At 42.0% G+C, this 26,273-nt stretch overlaps 1 protein-coding gene across 1 annotated transcript in view; it reads left to right on the top strand.

Moving 5' to 3' along the window:
• Positions 1 to 26,273, top strand: part of plch2a (phospholipase C, eta 2a) — a 174,857-nt gene that overhangs the window by 99,774 nt on the left and 48,810 nt on the right. The window contains exon 3 of the mRNA XM_078288213.1: positions 25,692 to 25,838. Coding sequence (XP_078144339.1) covers positions 25,692 to 25,838 — 147 coding nt within the window. The remainder of the gene's footprint in view (positions 1 to 25,691; positions 25,839 to 26,273) is intronic.

The following is a 26,273-nucleotide window of genomic DNA, read 5'->3' on the forward strand; positions in this document are numbered from 1 at the left end:
CAACTATTCACACGCATGTGGAAAAACTCACACGCATAAACGCAATTGTACACCTGCGTCCGTCTTCAGCACCGTCGTCTAAATCACTGGTTCTCAACGTGGGGTCCGGGGACCACCAGGGGTCCTTGAGGGGGTTCCTGGGGGTCCCCAGCAAATTGATGAATCGTTAAACTTCACCATTATTTCATTTACTAGAAGTTAACACAATTAGAGAATGTAGAAGAATGACTATCTTGATCATAGTTTCACTGTTATCTCTCTTCCTACAATACAGGTAGTCATGGAATTCTGGACAAAATCATATCCAACAATAAAAATATCTTCAGATTTGGGTCTGAGAGACAAAATCTCATCAATCTCATCAAATCTCATCCTTGATATGAATAAGGTTGAGAATCACTGGTCTAAATCTCTGGCGATCCATTACAGAAAACGAGCTCAAACATTATAGAGATCGCAGTTGATGTCGCATTCAGGGATTTTCTGCGAGGAGGAATGAGAAAGAGAGTTAATCCAGGCGGCGGCGGATGGGTCTCGCCTCACCGAGCAGGCAGAGGCTGCTGAGTTGATTCCTGGGTGAAATAGCTCTCCGAGGCCTCTACACACCCTGGTGTTTCATTAGCGGCTATGTGAGAAGAATGCCCCTCGCAGAATACGAGACGTCCCTCAGCGGCTGTGGGCACGGCCCTGGTGAAATGGACGACAACGAAGCAATAACACAAAGCTATGATTAAAACTTTCCCTTTCAGCGGTCTCTTCAGCCAGATAGGGGCGGACACAGGTCACAGCTGTCTTTGAGTAGAGATGCGGGCATGGGAAACTATCAAACTGCCGTCTACGTTTAAGAGTTTGACAAGGAAGCCTCTGGAACTGTCTAGGTGCGGAAAAGCCGGCTTTATTGGGAGGATCTCAAGATGGCAGACAGCCCTCTCTCAGGTACAAGTTAACTGCTAAACTGTTCCGTTTATTTTGAGAGTTTCTGTGAATAGTCCCCGTTCCCTGATGTGTCTTCTGAGTGAGATTTCAGAAGACAGGTGCGCTCGATTCATCTGGCATACAGAGCAAGAGAGCATGCATCTCCCATAAGAGGAATCGAGTGCTGCTCGTGTCTTTTCACGCATAAAAACTGTTTTATGATCCAATCTGTGTCTGGGGGGGGGGCTGAGAAATGTCCTCCAAAAAACTCTTGAGGAGCACTGTTTAAATAAAGCTATTTGAATGGTGCAATGTTGTGCTGCCAAGCCACCCAGTAGGCACAAGTGAGAGCATTTGAAGAGTTCTTTTTCAAAGTGTTTGGGGGGGGGTTCATCAGTTCATCATTCAGTAGGTCTAAAAATATAGAGGAACCAAAAGATGGAGAACTCATTTTGGAGCAAAACTCTTCCGTTTCTCTATTTAATTAATCACTTACGTCTCTGAGTCTTTATACAAACACAAATGAGCCGTTTTCTGTGTTTTAAATTGTTCCATGCTGCAGATGACAAGATGCACTAACAGCTACAGTAACACATTTTATTCACCGCTCCATCCAGAAGCACGTCTCGCAATGTCAAAGACTCGATAAACTGCTGCTTACCAGCCGCCAGTCCGATAACGTGACAAGACTCTATTCTGGGTGTTTGCGCCGGAGAGCTAACCACCGGCTATTGGTTGTTATGCTAATAGATTTAATGAGGATGGCGCTGATGATGCGGGGGAGTGCTCCGTGAGCACCTTATCTGGCAGATAAGGAGGCTTCATAAGGGCCGCCCACGCGCTCTTAATCTGGAACGCTGCTCCAAGACGATGGGAATGAGGAATTCTTCATGGGCAATAGTCATATGTGTGGGATATACAGTGTGTGAGAGACTATGCGTTTGTGTATGGGAAAATGAGTGGGCTTCTGTCGGATTTAATCACTGCACAGAGTGCTCTTTTTCCAAATCTCCTTTATGGATTTTCTTTGTTTAGCTCAATACAAGTTGTCAAGCACTAGTGGGAGTTCGGAACAATACCCATGTTTACTTGCATGGCTTGGTGCTGCACCCCGTACAGCACATCGCTGTGAGCACGGAGAAAATCAAGGTGATTTTTCAATCGTCAGAAAACAAGATAACAAGGTTCTCTGCCTGAGATGCTTTCAATTTGTGGAAAAAATAGACATTAAACCATAAAAACCTCAGCAGCCACAACAACAGTGACAAAGACACTTCAAATAGTTCCATGAAAAACAATCCCCAGCTGTCACTTTCAAATCCCATGATGCCCCTGCAAAGCTGATCTCAAACCATTTATTTTGCCATTAGGGTAACTGCCTCCACCGCTGTACGGTGGCAGAAAGCAACATTTGCTTGTAAAGAAGTGTAAATTGATTGATGCATTGGTGAATTGGTATTGCCAAGGCAAATCATCAGCTCTCTGAGTGTATGAAAACTATCAAACCACACAGAAACATCTCACAGATGACCGAGCTACTCAGCAACTCACACATCGCAATGGCATGGCAGGCAATCTCTCTTCTCTGTACTGTGCACTTCTTCACTCTTCTACAATTCTTGGATTGCTGTAAGTGTGAACTACACTGCAAAAAATTCCCATGTTAACAAGTCATTTAGTCTCATATTCAGCCTTCAAATCTTAATTTTCTTAAAACAAGAGACAAATTCTGCCAGTGAGGTGAGATCACTCCACTTGTTTCCAATGCAGCTTCACTTGTTTCAGGAATGTTCTAGAAATTAGTGTCAGTATCTTGAATAAATCAGAATAAGGCAGATCACTTTGTGATCACTTTGTGATCTGCCTTGGAAACAAGTGGAATTATCTAACGCAGATTTTTTCACTCGTTTTAAAATAATGACTAAACGACTGGTTAAGATGGGGATTTTTTTGCAGTGTAGGAATTTATTTCAACCTCTACCTCTCTGAGGAATAGGCTGAAATAAACAGTTTGACTGGTAAGGCTCGCTGCATTTTTACAATCTTTAGTTTATCAATGCAGAAGAAAAACGGTCATACTCAAAAAGGTGAGGCTACACTTCTCATTATAGATCCATGTGTTTAGATCTTTGGGGCTGAGTGTACACTTTTAAATGAGAGACGATACAAACAGAAACCCGAACCTGAGCGTGATATGATTAAATGCATCTTCTGTAGTTCCGCACAACGGTGTCTTTACCTGTTGAGCAGCAACAAAAATCCACTCAATTCCAGCTGAATTCCATAACCATGCTACTTCTGTCAAACATTTGGGAAGATTGATAGTCTATACAGTAATTCCATTTTTTTTTTTTTGTGATGTAGACATCGGCGTTATTGTCAGCTGTTGCTGAGGCTGTTATTGCATCGTGCTACTCTCTGAGAAAGGAACTATTCATCAATGCTTGGCCGGGTTTTGCTGCGCGACGGTGATAAATGTCCCCTCAACAGAGAAAAGAGGGATTCCGCTGTCCTAGGGGAAAGAAATTACACCTAACTCAACTTAAGACATATTTCTGGTCGCCTTATTTACAGCAAACAGCACAATTTCGCACATAATTGCAATGCACTATGTGTAAAATGCCCAATTTCCAGTGTTGGTTTAAGAAGGCCAAAAACCACCAGCCTTTATTCACTGCAGATGGCTGAGAGGAAACACATTCAGAGCACAATTGCTGATTAAGATGCAAATGGGCATTAAGTAATGAGCTTTATTTCCTTGTTCTATTCTCTTTCTGTGCACAATAACTCACGAGGCAAAACATGCAAGCTAGAGTGCGCCGAGCACACAGATCTAATTAATTTATTCGACGTTGAATTAATTTATTCCGAGTGTCAGAATTGCTTTATGGTACCCAAGCCTATATTACACTGCCACTTCCTGAAAATACCTGCTGTAAATGACAGCCTTTCTGCAATGTAATCCCTATCAGGGACATCTCCAGGCATCTCTCCTCTCCATGCCACTTCAATTATGTCTCTATTCAGAATGCTTTAAACCTACACTGACACACCCCTGATTGCAGTTCTGTCTGTCCTGCAGCAACCTTAATGACTGCGGCTCATTTGTCAGCTGGAGGGGCCACCCGTCTGTCCATATTGGCCAAAATGACAAGCAAGCCTATTGCTTCTGTCTTTTTTGATGGGGATATCAGATGTGTATGTCTTTGTGAATGCAGGCCTGCGTTATATTTAGCACTCTTTATTCGATGGACAGCAGTCTTTAATTGCATGCATTGAAATGAACCTGGCAGGGCAGTCACCCACCAACAGTGGTCTACAGCTTTCCTATGAATTGAACCCGATCTGTTGATTTTCCCAGTTGGAATTTAAATAAAACGATCCATGTAATGTGATCACTTGCAAAGAGATGGCTCACTGCGCATCGCTTGGCTCACCTTATCTGAGGCTTGGACCCGAGCCTAATGGAGCCATGGTGCCACCTCCCTGGCAAACAGGCCGCTGCTGCCGCTTGCCATCCAAAGTAGTCTGACTGAGCTATTTTAGCCCGCATCCCAGGAAATGATACTAACATCCAGATCTAGTCAGTCGTTTGGCCTGGCTCACTGGCTGTGATTCTCTGACTCCAACCCACAGCTCCACTGCTGGTGTGTTTTACTAGTAGGGGAGAGCGGGGCATGTTGTCACACTTTTTACTCATTGGTGTATTTCTCAGTAGTGCCTTATTACTGAGATACTATATATATTTTTCAAGGTCTCTAAAAAATGGCATTTTTATATTTTGAATAATTTACTGGAAGAAGAAACTATTACTGATGAAATGCCACTTGACAACTTGTGACAACTTACCCCATGTCAAGGCATGTTGTCACAATTCCATTTCCTCTGAAGTATATATACAATAATATCATGAAAAACATGCTCTTGTATTGAAAACAACATACTTCATCTCAGAAATCGACACACACTATAGGTAAAGTAACCCCTCCCTCACCTATCCTGGAATGCTCAGACAAACATAAATTCTGATATAATTTCTACTGAGAAAGCCACTGAGACAACTTAACCATGTGACAACATGCCCCACTCTCCCCTAATTCAAAGTGCTAACTGACCTGACTAACTGGTTTAGCTCATTAGCAATGAGACAGCTGTTTTTGTCCAGCTTGTAATGCTAAACTAGCTTCCATGGAGTTTAAGTTTAGTGTTGTCAGGGGCGGACTTAATGTTTTGGGGGCCCTGGGCAAAGGCAAGCATGGCCCCCCGAATCCCAACTCTCTTGCTTTTTAATCCATCTTTTCTATATATAAACTTGGATAGCTTTACTAATTTTTGAATTTTTTTTAAACTTCTAGCTCAGCTACTGATGCAGTGGTAAGGAAAATTAGTTTAAAGTCAAGTGGCAAAATCTCACTCGAAGTTGTATAGTTTTTTAGTAAGTACATTTCTTTTAAATGATTAAAACTAAGTTGACATTAGTTCTATTCTTGTCTTTTGTGGCGCCCTCTGGCTGCCGGGGCCCAAGGCTGTCTCCTACCTTCGCCTAATGGTAAGACCGCTCCTGGTGTTGGTACCACTGAACTCCCACCGCTGCCCATTAGCCGCAGTTTAGCTTCAGCCAGCCAGCTGTCGGCCCAGCAGCTTCCTCATGAGACACTGTGTGTAATCAGGCAGCCAAAGCCTAAATAGCACACAAATTACATTTTCTTATATTCCTAAGTGATGTCTCACATTGATCAAATCGTCCACTTATCATATTTATTAACAAGTTAATGACATTAGCATGTTCTCATAGAGTTTCATGGCAGTGCATGGTTGAGCCTACTGCCTTGCACACTGTCTTTCAATAAGTTGTCTTGAAATTTTTGCAGCCAAAATGCCGTTTCTGAAGCTGGAAAATATGAATAAAGTAGTTATTCAGTCCATTTTTCTTTGGTTTATGGTAATGATGGTAATGAGGATGTGAACACTTGCGCTAAACAGCTTCAGGACATCTGCCATGTTTTTTGTTTGAATTAAAAAGCTGAATGGAGCCTGGAAAAACCAGACACTACTCTCACTGTCTTTGTCCGAGTAAAAAATGATTTATTCATTGTTTTCGGAGTAAAGATATAATTGGGCCCTGTAACGAGTGCTGTTTGAGTTTTGTTTTATCGTCTCATCGCCCCAAAGTGAAGTTGATTTGAATGCAGCAGCTTTTGCAGGTGCGAGGCAGGAGGTGAAAGCTCTAAAAATAAAAAATTAAGAAGACAGAAGAAGGGAGAGGGAGGGGAAAAGAAAACGAGCAAATGTCGATCGAAACCGATAACGTTTGGACGTAAATTGATTTGGATCACTGTCTATACTGGCATCTCTTCCTTCCCTCCCTCCCTCCCTCCCTCCTTCCTCATCTCTACAGCTCTGTCCACTATCCTCTTCTTTTCCGAGAAAGTGATTTCCTTTCCTTTTCGGTGACACTTTTACTCCTCTTAAGTTCACCTTCTGCCAGGTGCTACTCTCTCTCTCTTTCCAGTCTAGTCTCTCTCTCTCTTTCTCTTTCTCTCTCTCCTTCACTTGCTCTTTCTCTCCACCTTTGCACCTGCGCAAAGACACCATGTTCTTTTAAAACTAGGGTCCGACTGATATGGGATGTGGAAGGACAAAACCAATATTTTTTTACTCTTAAATATGAATGGTGTCCATTTAAAAGTATGGATCCGGGATCTATAAGAGTTGGTACATCTCTTGACAATGATATTGTTTGAAAGTAAGGTTTTGACCAATATGGGGTTTTTTGAAAGCCGATCCTGATATTTTTGAATTGAAGCTGCTTATAGCTGATATTCAATTTTTTGAATGTAACCATTTTCATACCATAAAAATCCCCAAAATTCCAAGTATTTGGCATTTCCCCTGGAATTTTTGTAACACATATTCATTCTTACTTACGTGGAATAGGTGTCACATCAGTTTAAGGGCTTCCCATAGACAACCAGTGTAGTATTGATCAATTCTACAATAAATATGTAATCAATCAGACTGCATCCTATCCATCATATCAGAGGTGGGCGACACTGACTGGTTGAGTATTAGTGAATGAGTTTTTACTTTAATAAGTCTTGGAAATTCTGTACTCGCAGCATTAGGGAGCACCAGTATATTATTGATAGTCTGGCTGAACTTATCTGTGCTGATTTGAAGCTTATATCTTACCTCCAGTTTCCCTGAACCAACAGAAGCCATATGGATAGGGACTGAGCTTGGATTTGGAGCTGTGGTAGTAGTGTGTGTGTGTGTGTGTGTGTGTGTGTGTGTGTGTGTGTGTGTGTGTGTGTGCAGTCAGCAGTGAAGGTACTCACTGGATTGAGAACAGGATTTGGAGGGGAAACCATTAGCGTGTGTGTATTTGTGGGTGTGTGAGGAGGTTTCAAGGGATTCTGCCGCAGCTAATCTTTAGCATTGACTCCACACACACACACACACACACACACACACACACACACACACACACTGCGGTGGTTGTCATCCTCCCATAGAGCTAAGCTGCAGGCCTTGGCATCCATGGTGCCACTATGCCATCTGGCAGACTCAGATGGTTTGGTAAGTCCACACCGGGGTCCTGCTCTTTCATCCAGCGGGTCTCATCATTACCAAATCAACGGATGAGAAAGAGAAAGACTCCCAAAGTGCAGGATTCATTTGTTATTTTCCCTTCATGTAGGGTAAACGCAGGATTTTTTTTTCTTTGATTGTTCATATTGCCAATATTTGCTCCAAAATTGCTCTGGGAAGTTCCAAGCAGTGCCGAGTTTATTTTTATCTTCTGGCTTCGACTTTGAGATAACTCAATAAACGCTCCAAGAAGGCAAGAAGGCAGATTTTAGAGTGAATAAGAAGCGAAATGTAAATGAGGGAGGAGAGGCAGTTTAGCTCTGTTGTCGCTTCGCAGCGCGTGATGCGACTTCTCCCGCCTCCTTCTAGAACTGGCTGGTAAATATGTTGTTTCTCCACTTGATCCTGCCATTGGAAAAGAAGAGAAAGAGAGGGAGAGGAGGGAGAGAGAGAGAGAGAGAGAGAGAGAAAGAGAGAGAGAGAGAGAGAGAGACAGAGAGAGAGAGAGAGATGATCGCCCAGTGTGTTAAATGAGTTTGGAAGGCCTGTCTTGACAGGGATATTTCATGCGGATAAATGCCAATTCAAACAGTACTGCTATTTAAATGTGTGTCTGTGTGTGTGTGTGTGTGTGTGTGTGTGTGTGTGTGTGTGTGTGTGTGTGTGTCTCATAGTGTTACAGCGTGGGCAGTAGGTTTTTTTTTCCCAACTTGCAAACCATGTCAAATAAATCCCACTATTATAAATTGTACCGCTGACAAACTCGAGAGAATCGCATTCAATATGATACTAATATTCTGAAGTGTGTATTTGTGTGTGTGTGTATGTTGTGCATCATTAAGTGGAACAGAAGAAGAGAGAGATGAAGATAGACTTTGGAAGTGCTTTTTTTGTAACAAGCAACTTCTCCACTCTGCGTTCTGAATTGGCCATCTCTCTATTGAAAGATTCCTATTCAAAAGAAAAAAAAATGTTTTCTGCAACAGAAATTGATAATTGTTAAGAAAATGAACATCTGTGACAGTATTGGCCCTTTATCAGGGATGTAGTGGAGGGTAAACCCACTTAAACTCAGTTTACCCCACTTTTTTATCAGTGTAATAGAGTTTACCACCTTTTTTTAGCCTGAAAGAAATCCTCATTATGTAAATTCATAGTATACAATATAGTAAGAAGTATTAAACTGATAAAGGAAATTGCCTTTAAATGAATGCTTTTCTTAACGTATTATGCATTTCTGGTGGATATTTGACTGGAACATTATGTGTTATGTGAAGACAAGTAGTAAGTTGACATAGAAATACTTGCTAGTTAATTAGCTTAATTAATGACCCAAATAGCATAACTGGTATTAGTATAGTACTAGTATATGTAGTAGAACAGAATATTCCAATGTGTGTATATTCCAATCACTATTATGTTATTATATATCAATAACAAATAAATCAGTGATAGGGACATTAGTACTTTAAGACATGTTATAGGGATTCATTTGAGGAGGTTTTTATATTATTTAAAAACTGTAAAAATACATTTAGGAAAAAAACAAAAGTTCTTTGATTGATTATTCATTCAACAATATCATAAAAATATAAATGACTATATCTGCAAATTCCATGCCAAATTTTTCCTATAGGTGTACATGGACATTATAGTTCATACAGGTGATACAGGTCTGCCCCTAATATTCCCTGTGCCCATGCAGAGGTTGATGTAATATCCTGCTCCTGTTATTTTTAGCTGCCAAGAGGGAGTTCATCTCTCTTTCTCTCTCTCTCTCTCTCTCTCTCTCTCTCTCTCCCCCTCCCTCATACACACACTGTCTCTTTCTCTCTCCGTCTTTCTCTCTCTCTCTCTCTCCTTCTCCATTTTCACCTCGGGGACTTTGAGGGCTGAGCATTTATTTTTCAAACGTAAATCCCATCTGACCATCGGTGCGTCTTTCTCTGGGCGCGATCTCACCTTGGGCTTGGAATCGCGTATGAAGTGAAGTTTTCGCCTGGTTCCATCCTTGTTATATCTAGGACAGCATTGGCTGAGTTGCTTTTTGGGGAGTAATCTCTCTCAGTAACTGTCAAAAATGTGGCTTGGATTCCTGTATATATTACTGTGGAATTAAATGTGATATTAACCATCAAGGCAATGTTCTGTATCCCCTGCAAATGGCCTATGTTTCATCATTTCTTCTCCTTACTGGTTTCAGTGTTTAACTTACCACTCCACCAGAAGGGATTTCACTGGTAATTGAACCTGCAGGATCCCTAAATCAGACCAAATGACAGCGCAAAGCAGATCAGTGGAGCTACTGTTTCTAAAGACACTGCATCTTTAACCAGAAATATTCCCAGAGGTTCATGAATAATTGGATGATATGCATGAAATTTTTACTTTCAAGCTGGGCCTTAAAGAGCTGCTAATCCTAAAAGAATTTCATTTGGGTTTCAGTGGAGAGTTTTAGTGTCCCAATATGGTCTAAATGCTGTTTCAGAGGCTTTTCCACCCTGAGAAGAATACAGTTCTGTTGGAAACTCTGATTCTTGTCATTCTTTGGGCATGAAATGATCACATTTAAAGACTTGAACATTGGCATAAAATATCAGCTATCGGCAACTTGAATCGGTGAGTCCACTTTGATCGAGCCCCAAGTCAGTCTCAAGTCTTCAGGCACAAGTCTCAAGTCAAGTCCAAGTCATTAATGTCAAGTCTCAAGTCTAAATGTAGAACAGCAAGTCAAGTCAGAACAAATCCAGAGTCCAGTATCAATTTAATATCTTAATGAAAACTAAATATCTAGGACTTCCCAATGCAATATGGTTTAATAGGATAAAAACTTGGTAAGAGCATCATGAGTTTGATTTCTATAATCAGTTTCAACTTCAATAAATTCAATCATTCCATACAAATTCAGAAAACAGAATTTAAATTCAGTCGTCTGCTGGAACAAATCTCATCACTTTCAATCTAAGTCATTTACACAAACACAAGATCTCATGTCAAGACTTAAGAAACCTTTTCAAGTCATCAAAGTACAAGTCAGAGTCAAGTCCCAAGTCAGCAGAACCCAAGTCAAGTCAAGTCTCAAGTCTTCTCTTCATGCATCAAGTCAAGTCTCAAGCAATGAAAACTGTGACTTGAGTCTGACTCGAGCCCCCACCTCTGGTATCGGCTTTCAAAAACCCATATCGGTAAAACCCTACTTGAGGCCATTCTGCATAATGATGCCAAGTGAAAACAATTTCCCATGATCAAAAATAAGGGAGATTATTCACTTTTGTATGTTTTATCTCACAGTGGATATAGACAATCTTATATTCATACTTATGTATGTATTCATTCTCATATTCATGTACATAATCACTTTTGTATTCATGTAATCATATATCACTTCACTCATGGTGTTCATGTGTATTCAATGTATCCACTATTGTTAAAGTTAAAGGGTGTGCTGTACTGAATAAATATGGTAAAGAATGTGAACAAAGGGGAAAAAGTTGACTTACTTTTCTGCATTAACTGTCTGAACTCTTTTGTGTCAGTAAACCTGCGGATTATTAATGCAGATCCTGCGTTAGCCTGCTTTTTGAGAAATCCCTGTGTGGATTTATCCTTTTTAATTTTTTATGCTACTGTCCTGAAATCCCTATGAAAGCTGACGCAATGCCCATTCCTGCTTTTCAGTTTCTTCGTCTGAAGCCTGTATACAAAAATGAAACACCTTTCACTCTCACTATACACTGTAGTATCTGGATGGATGGAGGTTGCGCTGGCCGTGGTGCTGAAATGCTCTAATAGCCCACAGCAGAAGCTCACATCCAGCGAACAGGTTAAGGGAAATAATAATTAAATGGCATAAGTACTGAAATCCCAGAATCCCTCGGGGAGTATTCTCGCCGTCGGTCACAGTAATCGGGCTTGAAGGTCACCGATGCATCCTCTTTAATGGTCAAATGCCTCTGCCCTTTCTATGATTGCCTGACTCTGGAGGCAGCTATTACCAGTACAAACAGACCTGGCCAACACAATGTGACTAGACGTTTCTCTCAGTAAAATTAGCCACCTGGGCTTTGGCCTACTTTCCAGTGGCCTATTTTTTTCCCTAATGGGCATCCATTCGAATTTGTTGCGAGTCTTTATTGATTTTTGTACTGAGGTCGAACAGCGCCTTAAAAAGTAGATCCACCTTTCTCATGCAGGTAGGAGTAATGCTGCATTCATGTGATATGGGGAAACACTGAAACCAACCAAGTTTTCTGTACTTTGGTTGATAATATCAGGTTTTTCACACTCAACACACACTGAGTGAGGCATGTGAGGTCATTGTGATCACAACTGCAGGACACGACTACTTGCTGGATTTTTTTTGTTTGTGGTTGACATTGCAATGTTTGGTTTGCTGTAATACATGAACTCAAATGTATCATCACTAAGTGAAGTGTGAGTCGTGTGAGTGTTAAGTGTGAAAAAGTGCCTTGCTGGCTTTAAACAAGTTTGAATGTGTGAACTCTTCCAAGTTTTTGCTTTTAATCATCAAGTCTTGATGGTTACTCTTATTGGACTGAATGCTGCGTTCATGCCATATTTGAGGACTCGGAAAAACGGTGATGATCATGTTGCTACGACTTGGAAGCGTTCAAGTGTTAAAACGTCCACATCACATCCAAAATAGTTTTTATTTATGGATTTAAAATTAAGCATAAATGAACTGCAGCAGATGTTGCTCACTTTTTCTGAGTAGAGTTGATTGTACTAGTGTGAAAACAGCTGATAAATTACATTTTTATTACTTTGGAGTGCCAACATCGGTGCATTTCCTGCCACGTTTGCCGCCTGTGTTGACACATTTCTGCAATTCTTGACGCCAGGTGGGAGATATTGGAGCCCACAAAAAAATCCGACATGTGCTACGCCTACTCGTAATTAGCCTACCACTAACAGGCTGACGTGAACGTTTTTTCCCATGTCGGCAGTTTGTAGCCTACTTACATTCAATCCGAAATGACGTCATTTCAATAGGACATGAATGCAACATAAATCAGAGAAATCAGCTTTCAACGCCAAACGTCAAGTTTCCAAGTCGTAGGCTATATGACCTGAAAGCTGAGGTGAACAGTATTTTATAGTAGTATTTACCACATGAAAATCTTGTCTTGTCTTCTTTCTTGTAGGAAACTCGTTTTTACCATTATTCCCATATGACCTGAATGCGTCATAGGTGTGAGCAGGTGTCAGCTACCTGAATGATAAAGAGGATCCGGCAAAATGTCCTGCTATGGCCTGTTTTATTTACACTGGACGCATCTGATTTAATACACATTATTTGTGAATCCCCTGGAATATTAGTCTTTGTAATAGGCTACTTTTGCAATAGGTTTACATTTTTCCTCTTCACAAGCAGATGCTCGCATGTTTTGCAGTAGTTTTATGCGACTTCTTGAGTTGTTATGCCACATGCTAGTTTCCAAGACCCAGCTCATCTCTGGTATCTCAATGACAAGTCGTCGAAAATTCATATTTATGCGACTTGGTCCAAGGTGCGAAAACGCCACAGTAAACTGCACCTCCACTTAGTGTTTGAAAATTGCGTTTCAAAATGTTTCGACGACAGAACCGTTACAAAACGCTCCAAGCCTCGGGGCCATGGTGAGTTTACAGCATTTTATTCTTTCTCTTCGGGTTTTCCCTCATATATTTTGTGAATGGTAGGCTAAATAAGTCGATATTGATAATCAGGTATGATAAATTCCGTTCTCAGATGGATAGACGCAAAACATTTAAATCTTGGTAAATTCGGCTACCGCCCACCACAATGTGTTCTGGTGGAAGACGAATGTGGGAATAACAGGTGAACCAGTTGTAAAAACTGAAATTGTATTGAAATAAGTGCCGATTGATGTTTTGGATGTATGCCGAATTGAAGAGTGGATCCTAAGGGTTCAGCAAGGGGTTTGAGTCAGATTGACTCGGTTACAAATTGCCAGATTTGGAACAAAGTATCGGGGCTAAAACTGAGTCTTCTTTTTGCAACCTAGTTGGCTCTCACACAGATTAGAAGACTTGGAAAAAGCAGTTAACAGGACCCACACAGCTTTAATCTGGATCACTACACACAATTTTAGGTCAAGCACTTTGTTTAATTGTAGATAGCACACTGGGAAGGATTATTCTGCCTAATGCCAGATTTGAACATTTTTTGCTTGTGAAAATGTCCCAGGTTGGGAATGCTTATAGCCTCTGCAATGGGCTGAATACAGCAGTGATCTGAGAAAAAGTTTAAATGTAAAGGTAAAGTCACACTGTAATGAAAAATGACCTTTTTTGTCATTTTGTCAACTTGTCATTCTAACAAATAACTTGTTATTCTAACAAATAATACACAATTCTAATACACATATTTGACCATTTATGGCAAAAAAAAACAAACCCTACAATATTAATTTCTTGTAGTCTATGTTTAAATCTTCCCACCCTTCCCATCAAATATTTGCTGATATCCTTTTGGTTTACACTTTTGAAAGATCCCACCCTGCGTTATGTCCCGCCCCAATATCCTGTTTCAACAGGAAATGCATCACGTTAAGAAAACAAGATGCTCTTACAATGCGGTGAAAAGGAAAAGTGTTCCAGCAATTTGGTGCTCTGTTGTCCTGCATAGGGTTAGAGTTATATGTCTGGTGTCCTGCAGATATCATGTTGCACTCCAGCTGGCAGTGAGCTGGCTGTTGTGGTGGTGATATGGCGTGATGAGTTATTCAGCAGAAAAGAGCCACGCAAACCATCCACATTGTTGTTTCAGGACAGGAACATCATGTGTAGCGTTTCAGGAACAGCCACCTTATGCCACATTCACGTCGTATCAAAAGAACTGGAAGAACAGGATGACCTCTCACCTGCCACAACTTGGAAGTGTTCACGTCTTTTACTCGTTGGAACGATCGAAAATTCGGTTTATATCTGAATTTAAAGTTGACCATAAACAAACTGCAGCAGATATTGCTTGCTTTTTTGTTAGTGGAGTTGATTGCATTAGTGTGAATTTAACTGATATATACAGTATATATATATATATATTTTTTTTTTTTTTCTAAACTGGAAATGAGCTCTCCAGTGCCCCCATGTTGTTTGATTGGGCCAATAATGGAGGGTTTGCGTCTTCTTATATCTGCTGATAGGCACACAAATGGTGTTACGTGAATCTGTTCGGAAGTTATATGTGTTTTTATGAGAAGCCACGCCCCCTTTGGCCAATTGGTGTGAAAAGTGAATCAGTTCTTCCTTGCCCCATGACCAAACTTTTCACAAAGTTTCATGCAAAAACGTTCATAAATTTTGGAGTTATCCTGCTAACAGACAAACAGACAGACGGAACGGGGGGGGGGGGGGGGGGGGGGGGGCAACTCTGTTGGCGGAGGTAATTACTACTAGGAGGCTGACTTGAACATTTATTCCCAGTCGGCAGCTTGAATTTGTGGTAAATTCAACATAAAAGGGGCAAATTGTCCAAACATCAATATTCATTCCCTTTGTTAAAACCGTCTCTGGTTTGCTTTTGCCTGTTTGGAAATGCTTTGCATGTATTGCACTGCCGGATGGACTTAGAGGACCTAATGATGTTGATAAAGAAGGCTTACACTAGATAATTTAAATGCTGAAAGGACACGAGTGTCTCTGAACTATAAGACCTACCTGTGACTTGCGATCATAATCAGCTTTTTCAATCACCGAACCAGTATTTCACTGCATACTGTACAACTATTCTCCTACACTATATTGTAGACTGTGTTGTGAGTCTTAGAAACTGCTATATGCGCATTTTGCCTGCACTAATTGTCCAACCGTGAATAGTTTAATCTCATTAACCTGGATTTCTCAGTAGTAAACTGAGATTTGCCTTATGATAATGATAGGACTGACTATTTGTATAAAGAAAACTAGTGGTGTCAGGATACCAGAATTTTGACTTCAATACAAATACTGAGTGTTACCGCATTAACTGTGACAGTTTTGTAGCCACTTTTTCACAGAGGTTTTGATGTTGGTTCGGTGTCCGTCTTTGTTGGCTCTGTAAGTGAAATAGTTCCACATTTAGTTCCTGGCACCAGTTTGTCAACCATGAGGTGGACTGGGATCTGCTGAATGTTTTGAAGAGACGTCACCTAATTCCTTGATGACTTGCACACTTGAGATTGTCCATATACTTTTGTGATACGGTCTCCTATACAGCACAGGCCTGAAGAAGACGTGGGTGAAACGTCGGGTATCGTGCGGCTTTTTTGTTGAATGAATTATGGCTCAAGCTTGAAGATCAGTCGTCATCTGTGTGTGCTTTCCCCTGGTGTTTTGCCAGTGGACTTCAATCGAGCCATAGTGACGACAGGCGAAAAGTCAAGCACTTGTATGTTAAAGAAAGCAATTACACGCGTATTTAGATGGGAAAGGGGAAGGATAGTTTTTCTTGCCGTCAGAGGCGAGTCCTCCCAAAGACCGGAATCCGGGCTTTCCAACTTTAATGACGGATGTTGCAGAGCCTCAGCGGGCAGCCAGAAAGGCAGAGCATGTGAAGGGTAAATTATAAAAGGAGAGTTTCATGCGCTGCTCAGCCGGGTTTGTATGAAGACTACAGACAGGTGGGAATGTCATAACTTTGATGTCTGCCCGGAGCCCCCAGAGGAAACACTCCCTGAGATGAAACCGACTTTTTAATTGGTCTTGCAGCATCAAAAATGTTACATCTTTATTAGGGATCTGTCATGCTCTACCTCCTTTTCCCCTCTCTCATTCTTTCTGTCTGTGTCATTCTATTTCCCTCCACACATTTAGCAAATCTCCTAGACGAGGATTACTGCTTCCTAGGGATTTAGGATTTCTGCCCGCCCAACACATGTTGCACAGTTAATGGATTGCGTTTCTATGTGGTGCTTCCACCTCGTTTCTGCTTTCCATCGGTGCACTCGCGCTCTCTCTCCTTCTTTTCTGAGGAGCCAGTCCTTTTCAGCGCTACTGAAGTCGAGGAAAGAAAAAAAGAAATGATGGCACTGCATGAAGACAAATCACAGCTTTGAAAAGATGCTTGGTGCACTCTCTGAGATGGAGGAATATTGAAGAGAGGCTGGCAGTGCAATAAGCAGTTTTGCAGCAGCAAGAAGAGAGCACAAGATTATTAACCAACTGTTGATATCATTTGGAAACTGAGAGGGATTCTTTGTGCGGGCACACCGACATTTTGTCTTTGGATCCTTCTTGGAGCTTGGGAAGGCAACTATCAGCAAGTGACATTATTACTCTCTGAGGTCTTTCAAGGAGCTGGAATAACAGAGGATACATTAGTCAAAGCGGTCACGAAAAAAGAACGTGTTGCTTAAAGAGAAATGAGTGAATTATTTTAGATGTCCATTTTGCATACCCAACTTGCCCACACCTAGAATCGATCCTCGAGTGAACTTTCCTCTTGAGTTTGAGGAAACGACTTTTACCCTCAGTCGTTCTAAATGAGCACATCCGCAATGGGCAGCTTTTTCCCCTTTGGCCCCGTGTCCTCGGCCTTGAAGCGTTCCGCCACCTCCGCCGCCACCGGAGACAAGCCCGGACCTCCGGCTAAAGGGGCTTTCTTCTCAGAGAGCGATGAGGACAAACAGAAGGAGCTGGCCCAGTGTAAGAGCCAGCAGCAGGCTTCCCTGTCTCACCTGGTGGATGAGTTCTTCTGGATAGGCAGCAGCATTGTGGCCTTCTCCAGGTGGAGGCTTGGCTTCATGGGTAAGCTTTGTTAGATGTGTCAAGCAGAGTTAGACTTATTTGTTTGGAAATATAACAGACAGATATTGGCCTTTCATTAAATATTGGATGTTGGCCAGTCAGCGTTGCCAATATGATGGAGGTTTCTCCCTGACAACAGCTGCATAAAAGTCCATAAAACCTGCAATAACATTTTATTTTCTTTGTGAATTTTGCACAATTATTTTTTGTAAATCAATTCTTCCTATAAAGGTCTTATGTTTCTCTGACTAACAGGCCAGAGTTTCCCTTACAATTGAAAAGGTGGTGGGTCACCCTGCCATAAAAGAGTTGTTAAAAAGAATGTCATTAGTGTTTGTTTAAATGGAGACATGTACTGTCCTATTAGACCATACGACAGTAAATGTCTGTTTTAGAGGCTTTTCCAGCCTGACAATTGAATGAAATTCTGGAGGAAACACTGAATCCTTGTAATTTTCTGGCGTGAAAATTGTCAAATTTAATGATATTGAATATTGGCTGTTGGCAGCTTCAACCCAAAAATATCCATATTGGTGTTCAAAAAAACATATTGGTCATACCCTAGCATCAAGTACATGGTGATTTAAAGTGCAGGTATATGTGAAATTGAATCTTGTGGTAATAATACTTGGGATTAGTGTCTTTGTTTGGGTTAGGGTTATTGTATTACTGTTGCCTGAATCACCTATTGTGTGAACAATCTTTTTTTTTCCCGGGGGTAGCCTCTTGACGCAAATGTTAATTGCCAACAGATGGCACACTGCTTTGGTGAGGTTGTTTGGTTCAGCAGGCTATACAGTCTCATGCAAATAGAACCTAAAGATGTCTTGTAGACATTTTTAATGAGTTTTCCCTAGGAGAGGGGGAGCTTCAGTAAGACTGTACTGTAAGGTGCATATATTCCAGGTCAGCAAATGAGTTCCTCTTTTCTTTTTTTTTTTTGGAAAGTCGACTGAGCACCATGCTCTTTTCCAGCAGAATGAATGTTATACACATTCATACATACACACTGGGAGCTGCCCAGTACAACCACAGTCTTCTACTGGTGGCCACTTAACAGCTCCACTTGAGCAGTCAGGGGTTCAGTGTCTTGCTCAAGGGCACCTCAACAGTAGTTGAGCGAGGGGAGTGTGTTACTCATTCATTTTCCCAACCTGATCCTGTTTCTCCAACCTCTAGACTCCCGCCCTGTCACCCTCATTATTGGTTTTGCTGCTCAACGTCAGCGAAATGGCCATCTGCACCATAGAACCACCTGTGTGTGTGTGTGTGTGTGTGTGCCTGCAACATATGGAGTCCAGACAATCCCTTTGGGCTTAACCTGGTGCCCTGACAGAGGGAAAGAGGAGCTAACTCCGCCTCCTCGGCCCATATTTTTACTCAGACTGCTCTCCCAGCAGGACAGTAGTCACCCAGGTCACCCTGCCACGTCACTGAGGTGACCCACTCACCGCAAGCTGCCTCCCCCCTTACCTGGCCTCGTCCTCAGCTGCCTTTTGGTGGAAAGCCGCCACCTCACCTGTTGTCTGCTTCCTGCTTTAGCCCCATTAACCAGCCGCAGCAGCTGTCGCCTCGAGCAGCACGGCTAATGCCAGTTAAATATTGGAGTACCGATGTAGGTCGTCCCATTACATGGCAATCATGTTGAAAGTCCCATCCAATAACTGGGTCAGGAGATGGAGAGGCCAGGAATTTACTGGAGCCCACTAGTAATTGGTGTGTGCTTTTTGTCTGCCACTGTAATTACTTTGATTAGTTTTTCAGTCAGGGCGAGCAACATATATCGTGGTCCTGACTGAAAATTGCATTTACGCCCACCCTCCTCATCTGGAGCTTATGCAGATTAATATGGGCAAAATAAATTGAGCACTTTGAGTGTTATTTCAATTGGACCCATTTTATGTTTTTTTTCGCTGACAGGCTTGATTTTGTGTGTTCTCAAAAACTTGTTAACGTTACTGTTGATTATTCCGGAGACTCCCATGTTTGGCATGCGGCTTTTGTGGATGGGGGAAAATAGGATAATGCATGCATATGTGTGTTCTCTTATTTGCTTGTGTTTTTGGAGGTGAATATTGGTGAAAATGTGAGGTGAATATTTTCCTCATTTAACATCCAGTTAACATAGAGTATTCCTCCACAATAGGCTTCTTCTCCACATGAACACACACTTTAACCCTGATGTTGTTACCATGGCAACGGGCCCAGACCCCGCGAGTAAAGAGTTTAGAGTCTCTCTCTCTCTTTTTATGTCTCTCTCTTTCTCTACAAGGCATGTTACAAGTGTTTGCCACTATCCTATCCCTCGTCTTTGTTCTCTGAGAAAAAAAAAGAAGCCTTTTTTACTAGGATCAGGATAAGTGCTGGAAACCTTTTTATGTTTTTTTTCTTACATTTAAGCTCTCCCATTGCCTCTCTTTATTTTCCTGCTCCTCTGCCTCCCTCTGCAGTTCTTTCTTTCATTCCTGCTCTCTTTCCCTTTCTCCCTTCCTACCATGCTTCCCTCCCTCATTTTATCCCCTCTCCTTTCCCTTTTTCGGCAGTTCATACCTTCTTTGTCTTGTTCCCTCTGTACTCTTTCCACTCCTTAATTTCTCCATAGCTTCTCTACTTAGCCCATTTCTCTTTCATAGTTTTGTTATGTTTTTTCCAAAAGCAAGACAGGGGGAATTGCCATTTTCCTCCCTCATAATATCACAAAGTGCATTTGACTACAGGACTAGCACCTTTAATTGGTCCATCGGAAGGCGGTCGCCATGTGTAGCCTCCTAGAGCCTCGGCGCCAACTGTGAGCACTAAGTCCCAACCCACTGGACCGTTGGCTAATTGATTACAAGAGCCTTGATTATTCCGGCTCAATCAGCCTTCCATAGGCTATGAGTAACCTTTCCAATGGGCTGATGAAGTAGGTCAAATGCATTTTTTCCACCACTTACTGCTGAATGTGTGTGTGGTCTTTACTGTATGTGTCATGCGTGTGGTGTCTTTCCCAATGATCCTTTCTTGAATTCCAACCGAAACTGAATTTTTAATATTCTTTTTTTCTTTTTGTGCGGTCCCAAACTATCATGAGGCGATTTATCGAACTTCATATTTTTGTGCTTTACCCATGATTGATTTTTATTTATTTTTAGCACGTGGCAATGGGCTACAGATTAAAGTTAGCATATTTTGCACCCACCTACTGATGTTCATCAATGTGCAATATCTGCGTGACATTCACAAGTAATGTATAATTTGGACACCCACAACCTTCGCCCTTATCAAGCAGTGCAGAAGCCCAATGGCCCAAAGCTTATTCATTCACCTATCTGCATTGAGATATACCATATTTCACTGTGTGCTTTACCCATGAGCCGTTCCACTCATATGTGACCACTCCTTGTTGAACTCGGAAGATATCTACTTTTCTTCCCAAGGGGTTTCACCGCATAGAATCAGCCATATTACATGAGAAATACATTCTTCTTCTAGTGGAGTGGCAGGGGAATGTGGGTTTTACATGCCTCCCTTCCTGCCTCATCATCCGTGACTTAAATGGTAATTCCAGTTATCTTCAACCTGGGCCTCATCATCCTAGTTTTTGCCATCGTGACGAGTGATTGTGTTAAAAATGTCATCACTTATTTAACTCTAGAGCTTTGCCTACCTCCAGTTTGCCAGGAGTGCTGCTCTCCAATACACACACAGTTGAACCCAAAAAGTGATTCGGACACGTCTTTTCAACACCCACACAGCAATGGGACATGCCTACATCAGATTTTTGATTATCCATTGCCTGAAATGTGTGTGTATTGCGGTAAAAGATATGTTATTTTAACTAACATGAGCTCATTACCAAGTAGGATTTGTGGGATTTTTTTGCGTGTATCTCCCACCAGGCATCACAAATTGCGGAAGTGTGTCAACACAAACGGTTAACGTAGCAGGGAATCCATCAATGTCGTCAAAATCATCAGTTATAAAATTATTTTAGATGTGGGCGTTGGGCCAATAAGTAAAATGTGTAAAGAACACTTTCAAGCTGAAGCAACAAAATCTTCTGCTTCTTCCAATATGACCTGACGCAGCAGGAAATCGGCAGCCAGCAAACTAAACAAGGAAGTGTGTGAGTGTAAAAAGTATCAAATTGATTTTTATAACTGAAATGTTGTGATAATTGTTCAATCACAGCTATTTAAAGACATGTTTAACTGCAGTGTGAGTGTTAATGTGCTGAAAGGATGTGTTTTAATGGCTTTTTGGGTTGGGGATTGTGTTTGGCCCCTGGGTGTGTATTGGAGAGCAACGCTCCTGGCTAACTGGAGGAAGTGATAAAATTTCAAACAATCAATCATCATGATGGCAAAAAGTAGGAAAATAATGGCCAGGTTGAAAATAACCGAAATTATCCTTAAATTGTTTTCAAGGCAAGCAAAACTAGAGTTTGTCCCACTTTGAAACAAGCCTCTGGTTGTGATTTGATTAGATTTTGCCTCTGGCTGCACTAGCGAAATCAAACGTGTGCATGCAACGTGACAGCACGGTGGACAGGGACTCACTTTACTGCTCTGCTGTTGCCTTCACAACTTCTCTCCACTCTCCGTCTGATGCTCTCATTTCAGTCCGGTGAATTGGCCATCCAGGGAATGTCCATGAATATCAGCAGAATGAACACGCACACAGTGGTGGTGGGGTTGCGAACAGGACCCCGGGGTGCTGAGCGGGGTCGGGGTGAGCTCTGGGTTTTGGGTCTGCGCTTGTCTGCCTCTACACTGCAGCAGATGTTAATGTTGGCCGGGAGGCTGCGATGGTTGTTAGGAGACTGTGGAGCTAATCTGGACAGGAGGAAGAGGGGGACGAGCCACATCGTGACCCAAGAGTCTGCAGGTTTTCATTCCAACCAAACCTGACTGCAGCTCATTTCATGGATTACTTTCCCCGTCTGTGGTTGAAGGTGCACAAACCCCAACCCATTACAGCTATTGGGCGTCAGCCATTGCAATCAGCTATGGAGGGAATGCGTTCTTTGAAATCGATCAAGCTGCTCAACAGCCGCACTGTATTTGTGTTGCATTGCGTCCAATGGAAGAGTCCTAGTCCTGCAACCTACTACTATACATCAGGCTCTACTGTGGTTTGTTTCAGCTCTGCCTTCCTTTACATTTGTGCACATGGTGTTCCTCTTTCTGTGTGTATCAGTCAGAATGAAACCTTAACACTACGCAACATAGTGGAATCTGAGGGTTATTCAGTGAAATCAGTTGCTGTAGTGTTTGATTGAAATGAAAACCTGTGGACTCTTGGGTCACCACGGCACATGGTTGAGCACCACTGGTGTCGATGGAACCGGAGAATACACACTGCTCATCACTGCAATGAGAATCGCTTCCCACTCTCATGGGATTGCTTAATAAAGGGCCTGCCAATGTCAAGTTACCCAAAATGTTAAAACTGGTAGTTGTGGAAATAACACCCTTTGAGAAACCTTCCCCCGGAGCTGGTCTGTATATGGGGCGAGCGAGTAAGGCAGAGGGGAAGAGAGAGACCTCTGTGTTGATAGCCATAGGCCTATACGTTCTATTTGGCGTGGAATTTGACATGTGGCATTAAAAATATTTCACGATTTTCACAGTAGGTATATTTTTTTTTCTTAAAATGACAGCAGGAAATGGGTGATGTTGCACATGTGGATGGTTCCTCTCCCCTTTAGCCTACTGAGAACTGGCTGAGCATAGAGAAAGAGACACTAAAATACAGTAACATGTTAGATGACCAACTGAAAAAATGACCCTCTTCCTATTAGAAATCCATAGCAAGCTTGTTCTAACTGAATTAAAATCATTGCACTGGATCTTTAATGCCTGACTGTTCATATCGGTTGGGTGTGTTGCGTGTGTGCGTGTGCCTGCTTGCACGTGTGATCGATGGCCACCCTGTGGTGAAGAGTTTGCCCGTGGGCACTGTGGTGGCTGCAGTATTGATCCTGCCAAGGGACGGTTGTCCTCTCTGCGTCTGCTGCTGGCTTAGTGCCAAGGAAACAGACAGGTCAAAGGTCATGTCAGCACTGCTGCACTCGCTTCAGCTGCTCTACATTGCTATGCCAGCTACCTCACTGCATTAGTTTCAATATACTGCTATATACAGTATGTCACAATGAAACTCAGGTCAAAAGTCGATTCATTTCCATATATCGTTGAATCAAGATGCGGTTTTCTTTAGATATATTTACAATAGGGCTGCAACTAACGATTATTTTCTTTACCGATTAATCTATCGATTATTTTTTCGATTAATTAAATAATGACAAACGCCCATCACAAGTTACCAGAGCCCTAAGTGATGTCTGACCAACAACCAAAAAATCCCAAAGTATTAATTTGACAATTGTATGAAAAGAAACCAAATCTTAGCATTTGTGAAGCTGTAACCAGCAAATGTTTGGTCAAAATTATAATCGATCATTTTTTCTATTGATCAACTAATCGATTAATCAAGTAATCGTTTCATCACTAATTTACAAGCTAAGTATTTCTCACCCAGTTTTAAAATATTTGGGTTTTCAGAGATCACCTGACCACACCTCATTTGGTTGTAACAGTTTGAAACCCTTACTGTGCTGCTGCATCCAAAATCCTTGGCAGTGGGTGTGTAGGATGAAACAGTAGAGCAGTGTTCCTCTTCACTCTTCAGCAAAGACCAATGAGGAAAATCTGATATGTGTAACCTGGCCCATTTGTGGCACCGAGGACTGTTGGAATTTGGAGGAAGCTACACAGAGCACAACATAACGAAAACAGTCTTGCGGACGGTTCGCACCCTGCCAATACCGTCCCGAGCAGGAATTCGATAGGAGAGGTTAGGAGCATGGGAGTGAACTACATTAACAATACCCTGGAGGGCGAGGAGGCGGTGGGGGGGTTGGGGGGTTTGGGGGGGCATGCCCACCCAAATTGCCAGTGACACTACAGCCCAGCCAAATCAATGGTCAATTAGAGCAATCCATCGCTGCTGTGTCTGTGTTACTCACATAGCAGACATTTTGTATGTATGCTGCATTTGTGTCAACGACACCATGATGGAAGTTTTCTGTAGACTTTGGTTGCTCCTGATCAGCTTTTTCACACTTGAATGATGCATTTGAATTCATGTATTACAGCAACAATCATTACAATGTCAACCACAAATGAAAAATCCAGCAAGTAGTTGTGATCGCAAAATGACTTATGTGACAAAAATCGTTCATTTTGTTAGTTTTATATGAAATTAATATATCACCCTCTACACTGGACTACAGGTATTTCCTTGTTGGTGATGTCAGAATTCAGGAAGTCAGAGAAATCAGCTTACATCGTCAAACTCCAAGCTCCGTAGTATTATCTACCATCTGAAAGCTGAGTGAACAGTATTTTCTAGTAGTAAACGATATTTTCTAGTAGTATTTACCATCTGAAAGCTGAGTGAACAGTATTTTCTAGTAGTATTTACCATCTGGAAGCTGAGTGAACACTATTTTCTAATAGGAAGCTCCTATCTCCCATCTTTCCTATATGACCTGACTGCAGCATTACTCACACAGCAGACATTTTGGAGGCAGACTGAGTCGTCTGCGTCAGTGATTCGCTAACCTTTTTTAGAAATGTCTGCTGAGGTGGCCAGTGTGTTGGGGCCAGGCCTCATTTTGTGCACCAAATAGACAGTTTTTGGCCAAATGGTTTGATGGGACATGACTGACAAGTGATAATATGGCCTCACAGGGTTTAACCTTAGCCCAAGGGCAGGTATCTGTGCCCACCAGCTAGGTTAGGCAAGTATTGAATACCCACACCATTAGCTTGCTGTGGAGGAGCTGTCAAATTCGCCCCAAAATGATGACGATGACACACTTAGAGGGCTTGGCTATATTTTCAGCGTCGCCATTCTATATTTTTTTTTGCTCCTCATTAAAATAAATCCTATTCTCCGGGTATCACTTTACTCCTGAAATGTGTAGAAGGATTTCCAAAGCAGTGCTCCTGCGTTCGGCTTTGGCCACAAAGTGGATCCTCACATCTAAAACCAGCTCCATGTTTTGTTGATTATTTTTCTTGTCGTCGTTCTATCCTATTTCTTCACAGTACGAAGTAGAGGTCTCGTTAAGGGGATTTTTGTGGAGAAATTGCCTCTTGCGCTCCCTTTCTCTTCCTCCCACGAGACAAGCAAAGCCCTGTCGGCAGTGACAGCCATATCCAATGTATTTGGTTTGCATCACCGTGCGCGCGCTCGTGTGTATGGATGGTTAAATAAGTGTGTTTTGCATGAGCTCCGGTGTGGCACCCAGGCTGATTGTTGACAAAACACACACACAATCTCTTGAATGAAAACATGATGTGTACACACATTTCTGTCTGTTCTTTTTGACAACTTTCCAACCCATTTCCCCCCCCTTCTGTCTGGCTTGTTTTTCTCGCCTCCAGTGGAGAAATGTATGAGCTCCATGCAGACGGGGACCCAGATGGTGAAGCTCCGCGGCGGCTCCAAGGGACTGGTGCGCTACTTCTACCTGGACGAGCACAAGTCCTGCATCCGCTGGAGGCCCTCGCGCAAGAATGAGAAGGCCAAGAGTGAGTGGCTTCCTTGTTAAAATCACATTTTCATAGTGTTGGGAGGGCAGGGGGGCATAATGTGGGGAGGGACTGGGTTTAGATTGAGGGAAAACAATGCTTTATCCCCCTTCTCTCTCTGGGTACACATGTCAACATCAGGTGTATGAATTGTTTTTCTGCTACCATAATTCCCAATCAACCTCTATTTCCCAGCCTATTCTAGGCTTGGGCGATATCCAAAATTTAATATGGTGATACTGTCCCACCAAAATATCGTGATATACAATATTATCACTTCAAGAATGAATATTTTTGATTTTTTACTATCCTACCACTTTTAGATTATAGGTTTATAAGTATAAAAGCTTGTACAATTGTGATTTAAGCAACACAGTATTCACACAATATCGCGATATCGCGGCCCAAGCCTAGTCTATGCATCTTTTAATGTTG

Source organism: Centroberyx gerrardi, chromosome 14 (assembly GCF_048128805.1).
Source record: "Centroberyx gerrardi isolate f3 chromosome 14, fCenGer3.hap1.cur.20231027, whole genome shotgun sequence".
Classification (NCBI taxonomy): domain Eukaryota; kingdom Metazoa; phylum Chordata; class Actinopteri; order Beryciformes; family Berycidae; genus Centroberyx; species Centroberyx gerrardi.